At 40.9% G+C, this 24,942-nt stretch overlaps 2 protein-coding genes across 2 annotated transcripts in view; one reads left to right on the top strand and one right to left on the bottom strand.

The window, feature by feature from the left end:
* The window catches only part of LOC126480871 (gamma-1-syntrophin), a 796,968-nt gene that overhangs the window by 753,402 nt on the left and 18,624 nt on the right, over positions 1-24,942 (top strand). The window lies entirely within an intron of this gene.
* Positions 2,123-6,539, bottom strand: LOC126480878 (uncharacterized). Its single transcript, XM_050104267.1, has 3 exons — positions 6,318-6,539; positions 2,589-2,723; positions 2,123-2,469 (listed from the first exon to the last, which is right to left on the bottom strand). Exons 1-3 carry the CDS (start codon positions 6,478-6,480, stop codon positions 2,444-2,446), a joined length of 324 nt encoding a protein of 107 aa, XP_049960224.1. The 5' UTR covers positions 6,481-6,539; the 3' UTR covers positions 2,123-2,443.

The raw sequence follows: 24,942 nt of genomic DNA, 5'->3' as shown, positions 1-24,942 counted from the left end.
AAGTCTTTTGCCCTCCTCCAATTTACTTCTCAGTGGGTTAAGAATAAAATTACTGCTGGCTACTAAAGTCTGCACTGTATAGTCCACCATATGGGCACACAATATTTCCCCAAGCAGACTCGCTTCCTCCAGTCGTAAAATAGCTTGCAGTTAAACTCCAACCAGTGTGATGGTGCCAATAATATTCCACAGGCCAGGCCACCACCTTTCTTCTAAATTTGGCCCAACAGCATGCTCACAAATCCTCATTAAACTCAGACTTCCAGTTGCTCACACAGCTGCCAGAAAATCACTTGTTCATTGCTTGCCAAGCATGGTGACCTCTGGTATCCCAGCAATGGACCAGAGACAAACACAGGACAGATACAATCAACTACTTGACCACCAGAATGTCACGAGTGTGGCACAACCACAACATATGTCATGCAGAGGTACACTGGCTCAGGTTTAAAAGAATAGTTGAGCATGCACTGGACTGGTATGTACCCAGTAGAACAGTTCATAATGGGAGGGAACCTCCATGGTATACAGTCACTGTAAAGAAACTTCTAAAGAAACAGAGCTTACTGCATAATAGGTGTAAAACAAAGTGTGATCTAATTAAAGTAGTTTTTGCCAGCTGCCAAGAGTACTGTCATTCTGTTAGTTATTTTTTCTTCCAAATCATTAAGGTGGAGAAGAACAGGACAGCTCTCTGAACTGATCTTTGAAATTTTGCATATTAATAGAAACTTCAAAGACTTTGTTTCTCCATAATTATATTTCATTTCTGTAATCCGATGCTGTTGTCAAGGTATGATTTGATCCACCTGCTAAGCTGGCCTCCAGTTACATAAGTTAAGTAAGAGATTGCCATGAGCAAAAATAGCAAATACTTTACTAAGACCTTAAAGTATACCAGATACACATTCATCATCCATTGCTTTGTAGTAGGCCCTATTTAATGTAAAAAGGGTAAAGTTTCTGACTGAGCTGACTTTCCAGCCCTGAACTTGTGCTTTGAATCCTTCATTATGATTTGTTTATTTAATAAGGATATTAATCTTTGAAGAAAATTTTCTCCAAAATTTTGCTCAAACCTGACAAAACTGATACTGACTTCTAATCAGAATTTCACATTTGGCACTCTTCTTGTGCAGTTGTGCTACCTTCACAGTTTTAGCCTATTTGAAGATACATCATTCTCAAATGATTTGAAAATGTTTATTAGTGGTTCTACAATAAATTTTGTACTTTCTTTGATATTAACATCTGGTACTTTGTCAGCACCCACTGTATATTTATTAGCTAACCTTTTTATAATTTAAAATAGTTCCTCATGTGTTTCTAGAGCCATGAATTTTTAAGTTTTTTTTTTCTTTTTTTTTCTGTCTAGCTTTTTGTTGATGTGTATTTGTTAACTTGTGTGTAATGTTTGAGAAATAATACTTAAAGATCCTAGCCATTAGTGTGAGGTTAGTTAGTTTATTCTTATTTTCGATCTGTTCTTTGTTACTGTTGGTGAACTGACCTCTTGCCAGCACTACCAAGAGACAATAACAAACAACCATATGATGACATCATAGCCAAGTGATGATTGTAATAGAAAGCAGCCAATACCAAAATAATTGTGTGGGCCATAAAATTTGTGATTTTTCAGTTGATACTGAGTTGGGTTATCGTAATTAACAGAGAGAACACAAATAAGTGTTAATGTGAGAATGAGGCAAAAACAATTAAGAACACATAACTGTGATTAATTTCATGCATAGAATTTACAATATGATGCACATTTGTAAACAAAATTGCTGACATCTGTGAAAAATGCATTATTTTCAAATGTATGAAATGTGTGGAACATCTGGGGTATTTTTAAATGCACATTAGTTGTTTAGTAAAATATTCACACATTTCCAAATAATGTTTTTATACAAAACACTGAGGCATGCACATCACAGTAGGTTCTATTCACACAATTTTGTGTCATCAGCACAACTTCAAGAACAAATTCAGTGATTAGAAATTTGTTTAATACAACTCATCTGGAATATACCTCCATTCTCAAATGATTATCAGTCACAGCATACAGTAAGTAATGGAACTGCACAGATACATTGATACACTTAAAGATAATACACCTTCTTTTACTGTTATCACCCAATTCTTCTGTAAAGATATTACATTAACTTTATATTTCAGCTTATGAATTTCTTTATATCAAATGCCTTTCAAATAATCATTATGGATGGTTACACTAATCTTCATGGTTTTTGTGTAGTACTACTGCCTCTAGCATGCTCCTTTTTCTTCTAGTCCCTCTCTGGATGGCCCTGCAGCTGAATATAAGTAGGCTGGACAGATAGGAAAAATGCCTGGTGCAGCATCTGAATCAGGCCATGATTTTTTTTAAATTGGAGCTGTTACGGTTTTTCCATCTATTACAGATACTTCCCAAATAATGTTGCTAGCTTTGAAATGCATGTGACATGCCTGAAAATGAGCAGTGAAGTACATGAATCATAATATACTCAAACCAAGTAATCCAGCAAACAATAATATACCATAATGTACAACACACATTACTAAATTACATTCAAAACAGAACTTGCCACAGATTGAATAGTAGCTGTGAAATCTTGTCTTGGAATTGAATAGAGCCATGTCTGTCTCTTTAGGAAGCTTGAACACATGAATGTTGTTTCCTGCTGTGTAATTTCCATTACCTTTTGGTACACAGCACATAACTGTAATGAAGATAAAACTGCATAAATGTATGTTATGTTGCATTAAACTCACACAGAAAAACTTAGTAACACACAATATGATTACTGTGTTCTTAAACAATCTTGTAACAATCATATAGGACAAGTTTTTTATAACCAACACATTGCCGATAATACATAACACATCTGTTGACTTTAACCACTTCTTGCTGGTGTCAGAAATTTGAGTTCTTGCAGTTGTTTGCCCTTTTCATCTAGGTGGTGTTGCTTCCATCCATTTCTATCTTGATATAGTTGATCATTTTCCAGTTTTTGTTTTGTTTTTGAAATAGCATGTGTTAGTACCTCTTTCCATCTTTTGAGGTAGGTACAGTAATGAAATGAGTGTTAGTGGTTTGTTTGGGTATTCACACAATTTTATCTTATTTGGACATGATATTTTTATCCCTGTTGTGATCTACTTGCTTGATTTTAGTTCCGTTTGATTTTAGTTCCATGTTAATTGTATCGGGTTCTTTATTTTAAAAATGCTTAAATGCGGCTGTAAACTTATAATACTTGCATCCATATTGTAAGAGCTACAAATGTCATTTCAGTTTGCTCCCTTTGGGTGAAAACAAAAATATTTCTCATTTTTGTTGTTGAAATTTCTTGCAATGCTTCTTTTTCCGTGGAGTTTTGAGTATCTATAATAGTCAATGTAAGAATTTGAGCATAGAGATCATTAAATGGTGTGTTTACAACTGTTTGTTGTTATTGTTATGGTCTTCAGTCTAAAGACTGGTTTGATACAGCTCTCCATGCTAGACTATCCTGTGCAAGTGCCCCTCCCCCCCCCCCCCCTCCCTCCCTTTCCTGCAATCATCTCTGTATAACTACTGCAACCTACATCCATTTGAACCTGTTCACTATAGTCAAGCCTTAGTCCACATGTCCATCCATTATCAAACTATCTATGTCTCAGGATGTACCCTATCAAAATATCCCTTCTAAAATAAGCTGTGTCATAAAATGCTTTTTGTCCCAAATAGAGTCTACTGTAACACTCATTTCAGGACCAACAAACATTTGTTGAACAAATTAGCAATATGTAACAACATTAAATTGTCCATAAAACAAAGTAATAATAGTTTTTTGTTGGAATAATATAAATCCAAGCACAGTTACTTCATTCAGCATACTCATTGCAACTATAGTATTTAGCCCTGTTTCAAATTTGTCTTACAGTAGTGGAAATGACATGCTAATCAAATTGAAGCACAATACACGTACAGGAATGTTATACCAACTCATGGAGTGCACACAACAGACCCAATCAGTCTAGTCACTTGGTAAATCAGAAAGCACTGTGGTGTCTATCCAGACACAGATACAGTCCAGTCCAGCAGCAATTGTATTTCATTTTGCAGGGGCAGTCAGATAATAACTGCCAATTAAAGAAACACTAGAGCAAATCAGTTGCTTGGTGGCCTTATTTTGACTGATTACATAATTTTATGTGATTGCTCCAAGCTACCATCAGCTTAACCACCAGAGGCACCTTCACTGGACATGGACAATGTTACATTTATCAATTCAAACTTATCTTTCATTTGCACATCCAGCGGGGTTACTGACGATGCTGTGCTTCCTCGTTGGCTATCTGATCTACCCATATTATCTTCAGCATTCCTCTGTAGCAACACTCTTCAAAAGTTTCTATTATTTTCTTATCTGAACTGTTTATTGTCCAGGTTTCACGTCTGTACAGACAGACCTTCAGAAAAGATTTACTAACATATAAGTTTATATTCAGTGTTAACAAATTTCTGTTGCCCACAAATGCTTTTCTTGCTGTTGCTAGACTTCATTTTGTGTTTGCTGTACTTTAGCCATAGTCAGTCATTTTGCTGTAGAAATAACAAACCTCTTCTACAAACAATGGAAAGTCCAGGTTGGAATATCAAAAATATTATGAAAAGGATACATTTCTACTCACCATAAAGGTGATATGTTGCACTGCAGACAGGTGCAGTGAAAAGACTGTTATATGAGCTTTCACTCAAAACCTTCTTCAGAAAAGAAAACACACACACACACACACACACACACACACACACTTATGTGGAAATCTCATGTGCACATGACCACTATCTCTGGTTGCTCTGGCCAAAATGCAACTATTACAGTGAGCAAAAGCACCAATCTGGAGTGGGGTGAGGATGGGTGAGGCATAGGAGGCTACAAGTGGAGGGAGAGGAGCATGCTGCCTGGCAGAATGTGCAGGGACTAGCCAATGGCAGGACAAGACCACAAGGCACAGCGCAGGAAGGCTGAGGGCAAGACAAGGCATGGGAGAGGAAAAGACGAGTGGATGTGTTGGAAGGGAGTGGTGCACAATAAGGGCGAGGGGATATGAATTGGGAAGAGACAATAGAACAAAGGGGGTGGAAACTGTTGGGTGCCTTGTAGATTTTAATGCTACTAGTTCCATTTTTTGTAACTTGTCAATTGCAATGGCAGTACAAATCCAATTCACTCCTTCGTGAATCATGAAGTGTAGAGAATTGAGAAAATCAAGTCCCAGCAAGTTTGTTGCTTTATGTGAATTCACAACTGTCAGTCTTGCAGGTTTGGTAAATTGCTTGTATCCAATATCTGTATCAAGCTGCCCTCTTGCTGGACTCTGTTGCCACTGTTACTAAATAGTGAACTCGGAAATTCTGGGAATTTCGGTGATCGTAGTTTCTTGTGTGCCTGTGGATTAATTATAGAAATTGACAAGCCTGTGTTAATTTGAAATTTTAATGATGCTTTGTTAATTCTTAGTGTTACTGTTAAAACTTCATCATTCACTGAAAATATTAGTCATGTTATCTTTTTTCAATGAAAGTTTATTAATTTTACTCGTGTTTGTTCTGGAAATCATTTGAAATTTTATTCTGAATAACTGTGTATGCCTGAGTGTCTGATTCAGTTGTGCTTTTTGTTGCACATCTCTGCTTTGTGTCCTTTGTTTATACAACAATTACACTGTGTGTTTCGAAAGAAACAGGCCTCTCACTTGTAGTTAACACAACAGGGTGTAAAAGATTTTAACTTAGCACTAGCAGAACTGTTGACAGAATGTTGATTCCATCATAGCTTTTGCATGACCTATGATTTTTTGCATATGGCCGCATTGCTTGCTAGGCTGTAGTGGCTACTGATGCACGGTAAACATGTCAGCATCTACGCACTGTATTGTATCAGCTGATACTTGCATCTGACCATGTACCGAAATTAATGGCAGACAGCCTTGCAAAGATGAATTAATTAATCTAATTAGGTCTTTCTTTAACCTACTGTCTGGTGAGTGCATGATTAGCATACCTGAGATCAGAGAATCTGCACATGGCTTTTTACACTTGTCATTTTTGTGCTGAAATTTCCACTCTCTAGTTAAACCTGTAATTGTGCTATCCACTCTTTATAATCATTATTTAATTCTCTAAACCACTGATAAAATGTATGCCTGGCTGCATCAACATGGGCTTTTAACTCACAATAGGATTCTAAATTTTCCCTACTTTCAGCACAGGAAAGAGTCACTATCTTGCATTAGTTTAAACACATCTGGAATTTGCAAAGCATCACCTGATGCATGGTGTGAGACATAATGTTGATCCAGTCTTGATATGTAGTTGTGGCAGGATTCTAATATATGGCCATATGCCAGAAAATGTGGTGCCATTTTCTTATTACATCCTTGAACAGCTTCCTTGTTAATTTCATGTTTGGCCAAGTGTGCCACCAACATTTTCTGTTGCAGATAGTTGTTACACTAAAATTATTGTAGGTTGTAGGACATCAGATTGCAGTAACTGAGACTGAGTCATGCCTGAAACATATAACTGAGAACAGTGTAAAAAATTCTTTGAAATCTTCCTGGAAGGAATTGGGGTTATCAGTCCACAAAAAATACAATACTGTAGTACTTACTATCAGTTAAGTATAAGCCACACAAATAATGTGTTGTCATAAAAATTTGTCCATGCACTCACTGAATGAAAATTCCTAAATGCTTTAGAAATCTTGATTTTTCCTCGTGATGGGTACTGTTTCTAGTTTTTCCTCACCACCATTGTGTGAGGTATTCAGCAAACAAACTCTGATGACCAGTGCCCAATGTCCAAGGTAGTAGGAAGCAACCCCCTCCTACACATTATTTGTAGCTGTACAAGCTAGATGCTTTGAACACTAGCAACAGATGTACTCACAGGACACAATATCTGAAAAAAATATATGTTCAATGGAAAATGAAACTAGCAATAATGATTTATTAAAATCGTTTATACAGAATGAAATACTCAACTTTTGAGTGCTGATTTGTGTGTGGCACTGTAGCTATGTCCTAACACTAATCTAATCTAGTATGTTGACAGTGAACTAGCTAATCTATAGAAGTTCAAGTTTTGACTGCTTTATCTAACTGTTTATAAGTCTTGCTCTTTCTGTGAGTGTCACTTGACACTTGGTGTTTACTGTCCAACAATCATTCGTTCTGTGGTGGTACTGGCCAGTAGTTTGGGAGATAAGACCAATTGATAGAGTTCCAAACTGCAAAAAATTTTACATTTGTTTAAAAAACCTTTCAAATGCATAACAAATCACAATAAAGAACATATCATCCCTTGGAAAGTCTCACCAAAAAAATTGCAGCTTTAAATTTAAATTGAGCTCAAGTAACTAACAGCTTAAATGTTAACTGGTATGCTGTAAAATATCTTGTAAAAAGAAACAAGATCAAATCCAGCAACAACTGTAAAAACAAGGGTCACAAGCAATTTAACTCAACATCTTAAGAATTGAAAAGCAGTTAAATAGCAGATCTTAATGGCAGTAAAACCAGAATTTAAATAACAACTTCAGAAAGATTACATAAGCTGCCAATAATAAAATACAGTCTCAAAAATCAAACATTTAAACTTCCCTTTGAAAATGAATTGTGATAGTTCCAGGTTTTTGATTCCAGTCAGTCTTGCTCAAACCTGGCTGCTACACAACATCCACCTTGTTCTGTTACATGCACAGACTGATCACATTATCATCTTAATTGGACAACCAATTCCCATCAGCACATATAGTTTACATCAAAATTAACCATTATTCAAAGGTTTACCTGAAACAGTTCATTGGTAGACACAAGACACCACAACATGTGTTGCTAACAGCTTAAATATTTCAGTAGCCTCTACTACAGCCAGAAGGTTTATAACAGTTTGTAACAAGTTTGATTTGGTGCCCACTGGCCACTCTGAACATAACCACCTACATCTAAATCTACATGGATACTCTGCAAATCACATTTAAGTGCCTGGCAGAGGGTTCATCAAACCACCTTCACAATTCTCTATTATTCCAATCTTGTATAGCGCGTGGAAAGAATGAACACCTATATCATTCTGTACGAGCTCTGATTTCTCTTATTTTGTTGTGGTGATCATTCTTCCCTATGTAGGTCAGTGTCAACAAAAATTTTTCACATTTGGAGGAGAAAGTTGGTGATTGGAATTTCGTGAGAAGATTCCATCACAACGAAAAACGTCTTCCTTCTAATGATTTCCAGCACAAATCCTATATCATTTCTGTGACACCCTCTCCCATATTTCGCGATAATACAGAATGTGCTGCCTTTCTTTGAACTTTTTTGATGTACTCCATCAGTCCTATCTGGTAAGGATCCCACATCGCACAGCAGTATCCTAAAAGAGGACAGACAAGTGTAGTGTAGGTAGTCTCCTTAGTAGGTCTGTTACATTTTCTAAGTGTCCTGCCAATAAAACGCAGCCTTTGGTTAGCCTTCCCACAACATTTTCTAAGTGTTCTTTCCAATTTAAGTTGTTTGTAATTGTAATACCTAGGTATTTAGTTGAATTTACAGCTTTTAGATTAGACTGATTTATCGTGTAACTGAAGTTTAACGAGTTCCTTTTAGCACTCATGTGGATGACCTAACACTTCACATTATTTAGGGTCAACTGCCACTTTTTGCACCATTCAGATGTGTTTTCTAAATTGTTTTGAAGTTTGTTTTGCTCTTCTGATGTCTTTATTAGTCGATAAATGACAGCGTCATCTAAAAACAACCGAAGATGGCTGCTCAGATTGGCTCCAGAATCGTTCATATAGATAAGGAACAGCAAAGGGCCTATAACACTACCTGGGAGAAAGCCTAAAATCACTTCTGTTTTACTCGATGACTTTCTGTCAATTACTACGAACTGTGACCTCTCTGACAGGAAACCGGAAATGCAGTCACATAACTGAGACGATATTCCAGAAGCACGCAATTTCACTACGAGCCGCTTGTGTGATACAGTCTCGAAAGCCTTCCAGAAATCCAGGAATATGGAATCGATCTGAAATCCCTTGTCAATAGCACTGAACACTTCATTTGAATAGAGAGGTAGTCGTGTTTCACAGGAACCATGTTTTCTAAACCCATGTTGACTGTGTGTCAATAGACCATTTTCTTCAAGGTAATTCATTATGTTCGAACACAATATATGTTCTAAAATCCTGCTGCATATCGATGTTAATAATATGGGCCTGTTATTTAGTGGATTACTCCTACTACCTTTCTTGAATATTGGTGTGACCTGTGCAACTTTCCAGTCTTTGGGTAAGGATCTTTCACTGAGCGAATGGTTGTATATGATTGTTAAGTATGTTCTGGACCAGAAGACTTGCTTTTATTAAGTGATTTGAGTTGCTTCACTACTCTGAGCATATTTACTTCTATGTTACTCATGTTGGCAGCTGTTCTAGATTTGAATTCTGGAATATTTACTTTGTCTTCTTTTGTAAAGGCATTTTGGAAGGCTGTGTTTAGTAACTCTGCTTTGGCAGCACTGTCTTCAATAGTATCTCCATTGTTATCATGCAGAGAAGGCATTGATTGTTTCTTGCCACTAACATATTTCACATATGACCAGAATCTCTGGATTTTCTGCCAGGTTTCGAGACAAAGTTTCGTTGTGGAAACTGTTGTAGGCATCTCGCAACTGAACTCCACGCTAAATTTCAAGCTTCTGTAAAGCATCGCCAATCTTGGTGATTTTGTGTCTGTTTAAATTTGTCATGTTTGTTTCATTGTTTCTGCAACAGTGTTCTAACCCGTTTTGTGTACCAATGAGGACCAGCTCCGTCATTTGTTGGTTTATTTGGCATAAATCTCTCAATTGCTGCTGATACTATTTCTTTGAATTTAAGCCACATCTGGTCTACACTTATGTTATTAATTTGGAATGAGTGGAGATTGTCTCTCAGGGAGGAATCAAGTGAATTGTTATCTGCTTTTTTGAATAGGTATATTTTTCGCTTATTTTTCGAGGATTTGGGGATTACAATATTCAGTCTCACTACGACAACCCTGTGTTCACTAATCCCTATATCAGTTTTGATGCTCATTATTAATTCAGGATTATTGTTGCTAAGAGGTCAAGTGTGTTTTCACAACCCTTTACTATTCGGGTGGGCTCATGAACTAACTGCTCGAAATAATTTTCAGAGAATGCCTTTAGCACAATTTCAGATGATATTTTATGCATACCTCCAGAATTAAACATGTTTTTTCGCCAACATTCAAGGGTAAATTAAAGTCACGACCAACTATTATTGTATGAGCTGGGTACGTGTTTGAAATCAAATTCAAGTTTTCTTTAAACCTCTCAGCAACTGTATCATCTGAACTGGCAGGTCGGTAAAAGGATCCAATTACTATTTTATTCTGGTTGCCAACAATGACCTCTGCCGATGCTAACTCACAGGAAGTATATACTTCAATTTCGTGACAAATTAAACTACTTCTGCCAGCAACAAACATGCCACTGCCAACCGTGTTCTTTTCGGAGCACCGTTAGGTTCTTTGCAAAAATTTCAGCTGAGCTTATATCCAGCTTTAGCCAGCTTTCAGTGCCTATAACGATTTGAGCATCAGTGCTTTCTATTAGCGCTTGGAGCTCTGGTACTTTCCCAACACAGCTATGACAATTTATAATTGTTTTTCCAATGGTTCCTGTATCTACGTTCTTCCTGTGTTCAGCCTTCCTTGTGTTTTCCTGAGACCCTCTAACCTAAAAAACCACCCAGTCCACGCCACACAGCCCCTGCTACCCATGTAGCCGCCTCCTGCATATAGTGGACACCTAACCTATTCAGCGGAACCCAAAACCCAACCACCCTTTGGTGCAAGTTGAGGAATCAGCAGCGTACACGGTTGCAGAACCATCTGAGCCTCTTATTCAGAGCCTCCACTTGGCTCTGTACCAGAGGTCCGCAACTGGTCCTGTTGACTATGCTGCAAATGGTCATCTCTGCTTTCATCTTGCAAGCAAAACTGGCAGCCCTTACCACTTCTGTTAGCTACTTGAAACCAGAGAGAATCCCTTCTGATCCAAAGTGACACACATCATTGGTACCGACGTGAGCAACCACCGGCAGTTGGCTGCACCCTGTGCTCTTCATGGCATCCGGGAGGACCGTTTCCACATCTGGAATGACTCCACCCGGTATGCACACAGAGTGCACATTAGTTTTCTTACCCTTCTTGTCAGCCAAGTCCCTAAGGGGCCCCATAACATGCCTAATGTTGAAGCTCCCAACTACCAATAATCCCACCCTCTGTGGTTGCCTGGATCTTGCAGGCTGAGTGGTTCCTCTGAAACAGGACAGGCTATGGCATCCGGCTCAGCGAAAGTGTCACCTACAGACAGCATCTGGAACCTGTTCGTCAAACAAACTGGGGAGGCCTTACATGCGGCAACCTGGGAAGTCTTTCGCTGCCTACTTCACCCTGGGGTGACCTCTCACTTGACCACAGGTGAGGGGTCAGCCTCAGTGTGAGCAGCAACTGGGTTTGCCACCAGTGAGGACTGATTGAAGGACTCTGACGTGCTGGACGTCCGTTGGATCCCCACGGCCGGCCCACAACAGTGGTGCCCATCCACTGCAGCCTCAAGCTGTGTAATCGAAGCCATCACAGGCTGAAGCTGAGAGTGAAGTGTCACCAACTCAGCTTGCATCCACACACAATAATCGCAGTCCCTGTCCACACTAAAGACCGTGGAAAACTAAACTATTCAGATAAATGGACTATCGGCATGTGCTGCACAACTCTACTGTAGACCCTGATCAAAACACATGAACTGTGTCTAGTAATACACAGATATTCAAAAACCTAACTACCGAAACACTCAAGTGAAACTGAATAATTTGACTCTGATTAGGAATTTTTAATATGTCACAAAATTGGTTTACTTTCTGACGCAAATGAAAACGCGAGAACTGTGGCTATTAGATGTTAAATTTACATGCAAAAACTCAAGAAACTGAACTATTAAAGCACACAGATGATACAATAAAATTCGCTCCTGGTTAGGAACTCGTAAATAACACAAAAGCGATTTACTTATCTGTTGCTGCATCTGTCTCGGTTGGCTACTGCTGCCTGACATCAGTATAAACAATAACTGATTCTTAATTGCTGCACTCATTAAGATGCAATGAAAACTTCATTCCCTGCAGCATGTAATCTGGTTACTAATGGCCAGTTCATCTAACAAACAAGTTACATATGTTTGAAGTGAACTAAAACAGTTCAATCACTCCAACTAAGCAAGGGCAGGATGAGAAAAACAGCAGCTTAACCTGTCTGAATGAATCTCCATCTTTCTAGGCACATGCTCATCACATTTACTTGTGGGTCACACAATAATGTACCATGTCAAAAATGTCAACCACTGCACACTCAATGCCAGTGAGCAATAAATTCCAAAATTCCAGGTGTGTACTTTGCCTGATATGACATGGGGCTGCCTCCACTGGAGACATATGCTGCCTGATATTCATGACTTCATACATAGCACTATTTATTCTATTCAGCTGCTCTTTCAAGTCCTTTTTCGTCTCAGACAGGTTCACAATATCATCACCAATTCTTAATTTCTGCTCCCTGAGTTTTAATTCTCTTTCCAAATGTCCCCTTGATTTCCTTCACATTATGGTGAAAATGCAGATTAAATAAATTGGGGATAGGCTACAATCTTGTCTCACTCCCTTCTCAACTACAAGCCTCTCTTTACGTCCTTCAAATCTTACAACTGCAGTCTGATTTTCTAATTGCATGTTATAGTCATATTTTCATGTATTTGTAAAATCTAGTAAAGGGCAAATGAGGAAGTTACTGTTTTTAACTTGTTCCAATTACAGTTGATTTTATGTTGAAAGGCTTTAGTAAATCTACAATTTTGTTTTTGAATTTTTTGGATTTCAGTAAATCATTATTGGAACCACAAGAACAATTTCCATGGCTATTTCATGAACACACACTTTACTTTTTACAAGTTTAGAAGGTGTGAGTATTGTCTAGTGGAGGATAGTGAGTTTGGCTGAGTCAGAAGCCACTTGGAAGCTGATTCATCCTTTACTGCACCAAGTAGTTCTTAGTACAAATCAGGCCTACATCAGGCAGTGATGGAAATCAGGCCTTGATCCATGAACCCTGGCAACAAATCATTGTAGTGAGCTCTGGCCACTGCTATGCTTAGCATGGCCCAGGTATGTCTTGACCCTGTGTTGTCAACAGTTCTAGCCATGGCTGGTCAGTGACATGGCTGATGCAGTAGGCTCTCAAGGTCTGCTGAGTGTAGGATGCTGAGTCCTGCCTGTCTATGGTAAGTGACAGGCTTAAACGTCCAAGGAGTGAACAATGGACCAGCGGCTGGCTGGTGGTGACTGGTGCTGGTGAGTGCCTCAGGGGCTTGGTGGCTAGGAGGCACACAGTTTGACACTCAGCCCATTAGATGGTGGCTGGATGCCCTCGACAGGCAATTCTATCAGGACACTAGCCAAATGGTGGCAATCTTATGGCAATGGCCACAACTGTAACAGCTGACTGCTTGATGACTCACTGCTGGCTGGCTGGACAGCTAGTATTTCTTCACACTAAAATGGGTTTGTTCTATGTTGTGGCTGCAGAAGTCATGTATACTGCATGCCAAAGTGTCTTTGGTTATGGTAACTGGCCAGAAGGCAGACAGCAACATCCAGTGAAGACCATGGTGCAAGACTGAGTCATTATATTGTCGTAAACAGCTGCTTTACAGCACCAAGCACATTTGCCATAGCTCATGTAGTTAAAATATAGTATTCGACTTTTTGAAGAATTCAGCTCAGAGAATTTCTCCTGTTTCTGCAGTTGAAACTAATTATTTACAATTCATTGCACAGTTATTTCATTAGTCTTTGGTTCTCCACAACTATATCAATCCATCTGTGACACTTAAACAGCTAAGTTAGATACCCAAACACGTTTGAAATCTCTCTACAGTTTACATGGTACCTCATCACTGGCTGTCCCAGAAAACTAACACTAGTCCTGAGAAGTTCCCTCTCAAGGTTCACTCACTGCTTCCTGTAGAACCCACCAAGCTATCTCACACAGGGATCCATAACTCCCTTTCATTTTATGTCTGCAACTGTGTCAAAATCATCTCTTAGGTATATGAGTATGGAATTCTTGGAAGCATCCTATAATAGTTCTCCTGCTAATATTACAAACCTTCATACATACCATTTTCCACGTATTATCTGTTATAACCTTTAATCGCCAATAATTGCATGGATATTCACACACACTCACTTAGAAACAATAGCTTGTTACATGATAACAACTCAGTATCTCTTATTCAACTGCCGTGCCATGGCATGCGGCCGGCGCCGTTCGTAGCTAGGTGGCGCTCCCGCGCTCAGCCGAATTGCGGAGCACCTCTATCGCCGTTTGCGTGTACTGTCGTGGTGGCACTGTTAAATGTTGTGGCACTGTCACAACACTTTTCCCCCCCTTGAAAAAAAAAAACACTCACTTCCTTGGTGACATGGACAGTGCGGAGACATACATGGCCTCTTGTGAGGCCCTGAGAAGATCCCGCAGAGAGACACGAGAGTATGGTCGAAAATGTCCAGGACGGAAGCTCGTGCGTGGAACGTGCCTCCTGGACGAGATGATGGGTGACAACTCTGGAGCAGCATCCATAGGTGTCGTGGACCTGGGGGTGTGCTCCAGCAAGATGGGTCCCGGAGAAGGCGGCGGCGCGACTGGGGCCGGTTCCGGCATACGCGGAAGTGGTAGCGACGTCGGCTGCATCAACACATACGGTAGATCGGCAGCAGCAACAGGACTGGCTTCTCGGGCTGGTGGAGGTGAAGGAAGGGACGGTGGCACCGGTGTGGCCACCACTCATGGGTGCATGTGGTCGTAATGGCGAACAACCATGCCGTCGTCCGTACGTATTTCACAAAGCCGGCGGCCGCAAAGAGCCTTGACCACCCCTGGAATCCATTTAGGGCGAGATCCATACCCTCGTGCCCACATGTCGGCGCCCACCAAGTATTTTCCTGCACTTGGGGACACAGCACAAGGCCTGACAGGGTGAAGCAGGTGCAGTAGAGAGCGCGGTTGGCAGCCATGCAAGAGTTCAGCAGGGCTGCGATCACCCAGAGGCATGAAGCGATAAGAACTCTTAAATTGCAGCAGAGTGTCATCTGTGGAAAAATCACTAAGGAATTTTTTCATCTGGCTTTTGAAAGTGCGGGCAAGGCGCTCGACCTCCCCATTTGATTGCGGATGGAAGGGTGGTGCTGTAACATGATGAATCCCTTGCCCAGTACAAAAATCATGGAAGTCCTGTGAAGAGAACTGAGGGCCATTGACCGTGACAATCGTGGATGGAAGACCTTCTAGCGCAAAGATTTTGAACAAAGCCAGCGTCATCGCCGCAGTGGTGGGTGACGGACATCGAACAACAAACGGAAACTTCGAGAAGGCGTCAATCAACAGTAGCCAATAAGTACCGAGGAAGAGGCCGGCAAAGTCAGCTTGCATCTGTTCCCATGGCTGCGCCAGATCAGGCCATGGAGAGGGCATAGTACGAGGTGCAGCCAGTTGTTGAGCACACTGATCACATGCAGCAACCATGTGGGCGATGTCCGAATCAATACCGGGCCAATAAACGTGCCTGAGGGCCAGGGACTTAGTCCGAGAAATACCCAAATGGCCTTCATGCAACAGTTTGAGAACATCTTTGCGAAGAGAGGCTGGCACCACGACCTGTGGAGATGCGCCATCCGTGGCCAGAAGAACAACACCATCACGAACAGACAGACGAAGGCGCAAGGCATGGTAGTTGCAAAGGGGATCCGACGCCCGGCCCTTGGTCCTGTCCGGCCAACCCCGTTGAACAAAACCGATCACCTGATGCAGGACTGGGTCCCACACAGTAGTCGACATGACCTGTAAACCTGTAAGTGGAAAACCCTCGACCGCACAACGTTCTTCCTCATCAATGTGGAAACAGAGTAGTTCATCACGATCGAAAACCGGGCCGGGGCCCATCGGCAATCGCGACAATGCGTCAGCAATGGCATGCTGGGCCATTGGGTGATAGTGAATCTCATAGTGAAAATGAGACAAGTATAAGGCCCAACACTGCAGGCGGTGAGCTGCCTTATCCGGAAGCGACATCGATGGGCTGAACAGAGAGACCAGCGGCTTGTGGTCGGTGATGAGGTGAAACTTAGAACCATACAAAAAAATGCTAAACTTTTTTAGAGCATAAATGATAGCGAGCGCCTCCTTTTTGATTTGAGAGTAACGCCGTTGCGCATCGTTGAGGGTCTTGGAAGCATAGACGATGGGTCGTTCCAACCCATCCTCATACCTATGGGCGAGAACAGCCCCTAGGCCATACTGTGACGTGTCAGTTGCCAGAACCAAGTGCTGACCCGGACAGAATGTGGCAGGACAAGGCACCAACTGCAAATAAGCCTTCAGGTGGACAAAAGCCTGCTCACACTCGTCGGACCAACAGAAAGAGACGTTTTTGCGTAACAGTTGATGCAGAGGATGAGCTGCCGCCACCACGGATGGAATGAATTTGTGATAATAAGCAGTCTTGCCTAGAAACGCCTGAAGTTCTTTGACCATAGATGGCCGGGGTAGAGCGTTAATGGCTGCAACGTGCTGACGTAGAGGACGTATACCCTCACGGGACAAGTGGAAACCAAGATACACAATGGAGGGTTGGAAGAACTGTGACTTGTCCAGATTGCACCTCAACCCAGCCGAATGCAAAACCCGAAACAGTGAATGCAAATTGTGAAGGTGCTCCTCAGTGGAGGCCCCTGTGACAACAATGTCATCCAGATAGTTTATGCAGCCGGGAACGGAAGCCGTGAGTTGTTCCAAAAACCGCTGAAAAATGGTCGGCGTGCTAGCGACGCCAAATGGTAACCGCTGGTGCTGATACAACCCACAAGGAGTGTTGATGATGAGAAATTCCTTGGAAGAAGCATCCAACGGCAACTGATGGTACGCCTCCGATAAGTCAAATTTGGAAAAGAACTGGCCCCCAGCGAGCTTGGTAAATAACTCCTCAGGACGGGGAAGAGGATAAGTGTCAATGAGGCTCTGAGTGTTGACAGTGGCTTTAAAATCACCACACAATCACAGACTCCCGGTTGGTTTAGAAACCACCAAGATTGGCGATGCCCATTCGCTGGAGGTAACAGGAAGGAGAATCCCTGAAGCTGTTAACCTGTCTATCTCAGCCTTGACAGGTGCACACAACGCCACCGAAATAGGGTGTGCCTGGAAAAACTTAGGGCGAGCTGTAGGTTTAAGAGTAATGTGGGCTTCAAAATCCTTGGCACGACCCAGACCAGCAGAGAACATGGACAAAAATTCAGAACACAATCCATCCAGCTGTTGATATGGAATATCCTCAGAAATGAGGTGCACATCATCATCATCAATGGAGAACCCGAACAACTGGAAAGCATCATAACCGAACAGGTTTTCAGTGCCCGCATGATCCACCACATAAAACGTGAGGGGCCTAACAACAGACTTGTAGGCAGTGGAAGCATCAAACTGGCCAATGATAGGAATTTTTTGTTAATTGTAAGTTCTCAGATTTCGCGTAACTTGAGACAAGGGAGGGAAGCCCAACTCCAAATACGTGCGAGAATTAATGAGAGTTACTGCAGAGCCAGTGTCCACTTGCATGCGAATGTCTTTAATCCAGAACACGAACAGTAACAAACAGCTTATTTGTTTGAGGAAGCACACAGTTAACATCCATGTCCGATGCCTCGTCCTCGTCGACAGGAAATTTAGGGGACTGACACACAGAAGCAATGTGGCCTTTTTTCCTACATGAATTACACGTGGCCCAACGTTTTGGACACGTGGCCCTGTCATGCTGTACGAAACAATGTGGACAAGAAGGAAGTGCGGAACGAACCTGCTTCTGTGGTTGCTGTTTTCGCTGCGAGCATTGCGGCCCAACGCGACGTTGTTTGCGCCAGTGAACCGCCGCCACATCTTCGTTCTCCTGTGAAACAGGCAAATTGCCCATGTCAAAAGTTGACATCACACCACGTGTCTATTTGCACGCCAGCAGCGTGAGACACTTCAAAGGATTGAGCGATGCTTAGAACTTCCGACAATGATGGGTTTGGCAGTTGTAGGGCACATTGCCGAACTTCTTTATCAGGAGCAAGCCGTAGAATAGCATCCCTAACCATTGAATCAGCATAAGAGTCATGATGAGTGTCCATGACAAACTGACATTTCCTACTCAGACCGTGTAGTTCCGCCGCCCAAGCCCGGTAAGATTGATGGGGCTGTTCACGACACCGGTAGAACGCCACGCAGGTGGCAACAACGTGGGTGTTTTTTCAGTAATAGTTAGACAATAAGTCACATATTTCTTGGAAGGACAGAGAGGCAGGTTCCTGCAGAGGGGCTAACTGAGATATCAGTTGATAGATCCGTGGGGAAATCCAAGATAGAAATAACGACTTACACATAGGAGTGTCGACAATGCCAAAAGCCAAGAAGTGTTGCCACGAACGCTTCTCATAATCCTCCCAATCTTCAGCGGCCTCGTCGTAAGGAGGGAATGGAGGCGGAGAAGAGGAAGACAGACGATGAGTAAGCGACGTCGACAATGCCTGAATAGCAGCCGTCAGCTGTGTTTGTTGTGCCTGAATAGCACCCGTCAGCTGTGTTTGTTGGTCAATGAGCGCTTGCATAAGCTGTTCCATGTCTGCCCCGTCACCAACACACAAATCCACAATGCAGTGAAAATATTCGACCTCGTCACCAAAAAGTGTTATAACCTTTAATCACCAATAATTGCGTGGACATTCACACACACTCACTTTGAAACAATAGCTCGTTACATGATAACAACTCAGTATCTCTTATTCGACTGCCGTGCCGTGACATGCGGCCGGCACCGTTCGTAGCTAGGTGGCGCTCCCGCGCTCAGTCGAGTTGCGGAGCACCTCTATTGCCGTTTGCGCGTACTGTCGTGGCGGCACTGTTAAATGTCGTGGCACTGTCACAACATTATCATCCTTGACTCTGCACTTAGCCATAACAACATACCACATCTTCAACCTGCTTACTCAACCCTTCATGTGACACAGTATTCTAATGGCCTATTACTCCTTATCACTGCATCATAAAAATAAGCACACAAATTTGGACTGAAGAGCTTAGCATGAACTATTTACAAAAAGAAATCCATAATAAAGTCATTACAGTCACATTTCTGATCATAATGTCTGGAGAACTAGCATTTAAATACTAAACTTCATTTCTCATCCCTGAGAGACCCCTCACTGTATCCAGTGTATCATGCTTCCTGAGCTCTGCAATACTACTGACATATTTACTTAACCACATATGCTCTGCTAGCTACAACCTGTGCCTTTAATACAGCTTCGTAATACTCCATAATCCTCTCTCTGTCGTAAATCCCTGGTACCTGGTATGTTCTACCATTATGCCATACATTATTTCAGGCAATTATCTTGGGTTGATTTTCTGCTTTCATGCCACTGAACTCCAAAGGAAGAGGAACAGTAAAATGATGATGTCACACCTAATGACCCATCCTGCATAGTGTAAAGACAAAAGACCCAAATCATAAGATACTGTTGTGACACTGATCTATGTTTTACTTTGTCAGTGCTGTACCAGGAAATAGAATGAGCAGAAGGAGCACAGCACAAAAAGAGAAAGGAGAGAAAATTTCTACACATGACTCAGGTATTTGTGGATATCAAACCACATATCTACTGGCATAGACCCTTGGACAACTCAAATTTCTAAGTCACATAATAACTCTATTCAAAACAAACCATATCATCATTTACCTACTATCTTCATTTGGCTAAATTTCCCTGGTACATTCTGCCTTCCTCGTCTCAGTCAAATATTCTCCCTGCACTGCCTAGCATAATGTGCCCTTTGCTGGAATACGCAGCAGCCTACATTGTGTGATTTAGTGCAAGAGGCCACATGACCTGGTCAGTTAAACTATTCGACTACAACCAGCATAATTGTTTCACCCATCGGGCCCTTCCCAAGTACCACAACCAAATCTATACCTGGCATAATGAAAACTAGGATTTGTTACAGTAATCATCTAGGCATTGACCCCTAGGTGGCCAGTGATGCACAAAGAGTGCCATTGTGGAATGCTGGCTCAGCAAAGACCAGCATTGGGTCCATTTTCTCAGCCTCATGTCACTACACAGGATTATTTCATGTTAATTAATGCTGTAATAAAATTTTTGACAGTTCCAAGGATGGACTTTTCCATTTGAAAATCTTACGTGTAAATCTAAGAAAATAATTAATGATATGAATATAATAGAGGGAAACATTCCACGTGGGAAAAATATTTATAAAAAACAAGGATACTGTGACTTACCAAACGAGAAAGTGCTGGTAGATAGACCCAATAAAAAACACACAAACACACATACAAATTTCAAGCTTTCGCAACCCAAGGTTGCTTCATCAGGAAAGAGGGAAGGAGAGGGAAAAACAGAAGGATATGGGTTTTAAGGGAGAGGGTAAGGAGTCATTCCAATCGTGGGAGTGGAAAGTTTTGCATTACAACAGTGACTGCAATATTTTCTGTGTCCTCCTGAGTACTTTATATACCCTCCTCTGCTAGTGCTGCAACCTGCCATCTGTGAGTGGTTATTACACACTGGCATTGAATATCTCTAGTGGTCACACTAATATGACTGGACCATGTATAAACTCCCACCCACCACTCACCAGAAAACTGGTGACTTCTGCCCACAAATTTTTTTCGCAATAATTTTTACAACTTAGGTCATACAGAAAAGTTAAAACCATTGAATTATGTATGTGAGAGTGTTAATTTCAACAACATACCATATTTATTTATTGCCTAAAGGACTGTTTTCTTTTTCTTGCTAGCAGCCAATAGTTTTGACCAAACACATAAATGTATGAGGTATTCTTTCCATTGCATTTTTCTCTCCCTTTCAACTGGTGCCCATTGAAACACACCAAGCAAGGTGGCGCAGTGGTTAGACACTGGATTCGCATTCAGGAGGACGATGGTTCAATCCCGCATCCGGCCATCCTGATTTAGGTTTTCCGTGATTTCCCTAAATCGCTCCAGGCAAATGCCGGGATGGTTCCTTTCAAAGGGCACGGCCGACTTCCTTCCCCGTCCTTCCCTAATCCGATGAGACTCATGACCTCACTGTCTGGTCTCCTTCCCCAAAAAAACAACAACAACAACAACCTATTGAAACACAGATGTTACATTGTTTGTTAAGTAAATTACTCTAATTATGATTGGTTATTTCTAGCACCCTTAATGACCATAAAAAACTTATAAATCTATCTGTACAAATATACTATCCACTATGTAAACAATAAATCAATCGTATGCTATACACCTTTTTGTGCATATGTCTTATATTGTCTGTTAATTGCTCATTAAGATTCATTATCAGAAAAATGCAACAAATGGCTCAATAGTAATACATGCAAACCATTTAAACCATTTGATGTTGGTTATGGGGGATGACAAATCAACACCTCATTGACTGTTGTTTGTATTTTAGTTTGAATTTCATTAATTTTAAGGACACTGCATATTTAACCAACTTTAATTACCCATAACTTAAAACTATCAGTAGCACATATTGGGCATGCCTCTCAGTGAAACAGGTCCATGATGTCTTTTAAGTAAGTACTCTTGCATTTTGAATATCCCAGTTGTTTTCAATCTCTGTATCATCCCTCCTGTAATGGAAAACAGCAAACTTACCATTTCTTAGTTTCTGCCTAGCACAGCCGTACCTGCCTTGAATTTTGGAAAAAGCAATGGGACTGCTTGAACATGCTTACTCCCTTGCTATGGCTGTGTCCCTGGCAAGTACCTTCTGAAAGCTGTTACTCACTATGTAACCTGTTTGTGGCCAGTTTATCTGACAGGAATGTCTCACCCTCACTCAGCCATCCACAAAAACCTCCTCTCTTGCTGCTGTGAGGACAGCTCTTCAAATGACAATAGCACATTTACGGTATGATCAGTTTTTTCCTTTATTAATGTGCAACAAATCACCATTGCATCAGAAAAATCTGAAACAGATGCGTTACATTTGTTCACAAAACAGAAATTGAAAATTGCACTAACTAAAATACGAGGCAATAAGTGGAAAATGTCACCATTCTTAATAGAACAATACTCTCCAGCAAATCCATAGTGAAGCACTGGTGATAAGCTCAATACAACAGTAGACATGAACTGTAGGTGTCATCTGAGGACAGAACAGTGACACTCAAAAATTAATCATATTTTAAATTAACTGTGTATATCTGGGTTGAAGGGAACTTCATGATCTATAAATGACTGCAGCTGCATCCTCAGTTAATCTGTTGCTGGTGGAGACAGTAAAGGAATACACAAATTTTTTTGCATCCCTCTTGATGGAAATTTCTTATTAATGTACATTTGCTCACCATTTCCTAATCATATTCATACTCACTAGTTTCAGTATTCATCTTATAAATGGAAGATTTTATTCTAAATACTCAAAAATAATGTTGAATTAAAATAATGTAAAGTTCCCATGTTGTTTCATTGTATTTTTCCTTTGTTTTTGAAGTTTGTACTTAGCACCCATAAAAGTATAAAACTTCACTTGTGTTTTTTATGTTCATTGCAAAAAAAGTGACATAACAAGGAAGACTCGTTGAATCCAACATAAGCTTTATTAGCACGATGGTACAGATGAAGATGGGAAATATCTCAGCACCATAACAGCAGACTATTTTTGTTGGATTCAGGTGTGTGTAAGAAATTACTGATAGCAGGTTAGAAACAATTTTAGGTGAATGTGTGTGTGTGTGTGTGTGTGTGTGTGTGTGTGTGTGTGTGGGTGGGTGGGTGGGTGGGTGGGTGGGTGGGTGCACACAAAGAGAGGGGGAGCTGACTGAGTGAGTGAGTGAGTGAGTGAGTGAGAAAGAAAGAGAAATTGTTAAGATGCTTCTGACACTACCGTGTGTGCAAGTTCTAATAACAGACCATGCAAGATCAGTGAGCTGCTAAAACTCACAAGATACTTATACTGACGACATTATTATTGTTGCACAAAACTGAGTTGTCACAGGGTGTAGTAACTATTCCTCCTTCCTACTTACCTCTTTAACTCCAGAGATATAAAGCCTATGGTCTTGCATGATTCAGTGAGGACTATTTAATTTCTGAAATGCTGTTCAGTTTCATGCAAATCAAAATTACGTTTCACAGTCTGACAAAGACTAAAGACTAAAACCTATGACACACTCCCAGTATCAACTTACAGGGATGTGCTTCCAAATGTTTATTAAATTTCATTATTATTAAAAATATTGTACACTATATGCACGTTTCAGTACTGCTGAGATTTCCCAATTTGTGTGGAGGTCTACCTTATTAATTTTTTTGTGACTGAATCGTAGAAACATATTGGTTTATATATTGCAGCTACACTAGGAGAGCTTTCCCACATTACTCATCGGTCAGATTCTGATATATTCTAGCCACTCTAGTGAGGTGCAACATAACATGGATGCTGTAAGTGCTCCTCCTACAAATTGTGTGAAATATAATGTTTTTGTTTTTCTAAAAATAAAAGGAAATTGCTGTTGATGACCATTACCCACTGTGCTAAATTTAGTTAGGATTTAAATGTTGATGTTTCTGCAAGATAACAGTTTAAGTATTTATTAAAAAGAGAGATAGATACACAAAGCATAGCAAATACAAGAGAAAGTGTGCTGACTTCAGTACACTGTTGGCATAGGACAGTGAACCTCTTTTAAATGTGAGGATCTCAAAGCTCAGATTGAATCCTGACAAGCTTATAGCTTGGAGTAGCAAAAATGTATGTGTAGCACATTTATCTCCTTCATCAGCCATTTTTTTGCAAAATTTGAGGGAGACATGGAAAGACATAAAAATAATGGAATCACCTCATGTCTTTCCAGCCATCTTGTCTCACACTTTTTTTTTTTTAGTAAATTTTATTTTTCCATGGGCAGTTAAGTTTGACCTTCCTCTTTGAAGAGATACATTCTCCTAACTGAGTCATGTAAGATTGCCACAGATGAGAGAACTCCCACAGCACTTCTATTGCTAGATACAGTGTAGGCAATACTGATGGGTAAGCTAAGTGGCTGGCTTGCACAATTAGTATAAAATACTGTGAGTTGAATACTGGGTAGTTGCACCTGGACACCTTTTATTTTATCATTCATATTGGCCCCTTGATTGTATGCTCCTCCCCAGCACGTTCAGGTATTAGGATTCTTGTAGTATATTGTGAGCTATGTCTTCAACAGTAAGATTGACAGTCTGGACAATCTTGAGGAAATCATCTTTGAATTCATTTGTATCCACATCTAGGTGGTGAATATGTATGGGTTCTTGCACACTAGTAAGTAGTCTCATCAGCTATAATAGAAAAATATTTATATATTTTAGTTTTGGTTAGAGTGATGATGATTGTATCAGCATGACAGTGTACTCTGTTGTAAAACAACATCCTTGAGGCAATGTTTTGCCAACCTGCCCAAAGCTCCAACCTGAACCCAGTGGAACACTCCTGGGATGAGTTAGAACAAGTCTTGCAAAGCATACCTCATGAGCCATACCCCCGCCCCCCTTCCCCCAGCATTTACTTCACCTTCCGACTCCACACACGCTCCCGCAGTGCCATCACATTTCCCTGTTTATGAGCAGTTGACTGGGCAGCCTCACTTTCACTAATTCCTCAAAGCACAGGCTCTTACAAGTTCACTGGCTGCCCGACTTCATAGTAGTGTTGCTGT

This window comes from Schistocerca serialis, chromosome 1 (assembly GCF_023864345.2).
Source record: "Schistocerca serialis cubense isolate TAMUIC-IGC-003099 chromosome 1, iqSchSeri2.2, whole genome shotgun sequence".
In the NCBI taxonomy this organism is placed as follows: Eukaryota; Metazoa; Arthropoda; class Insecta; order Orthoptera; family Acrididae; genus Schistocerca; species Schistocerca serialis.
Note: the sequence above shows the minus strand (reverse complement) of the source record. Positions and strands in the feature narration are given on the sequence as shown.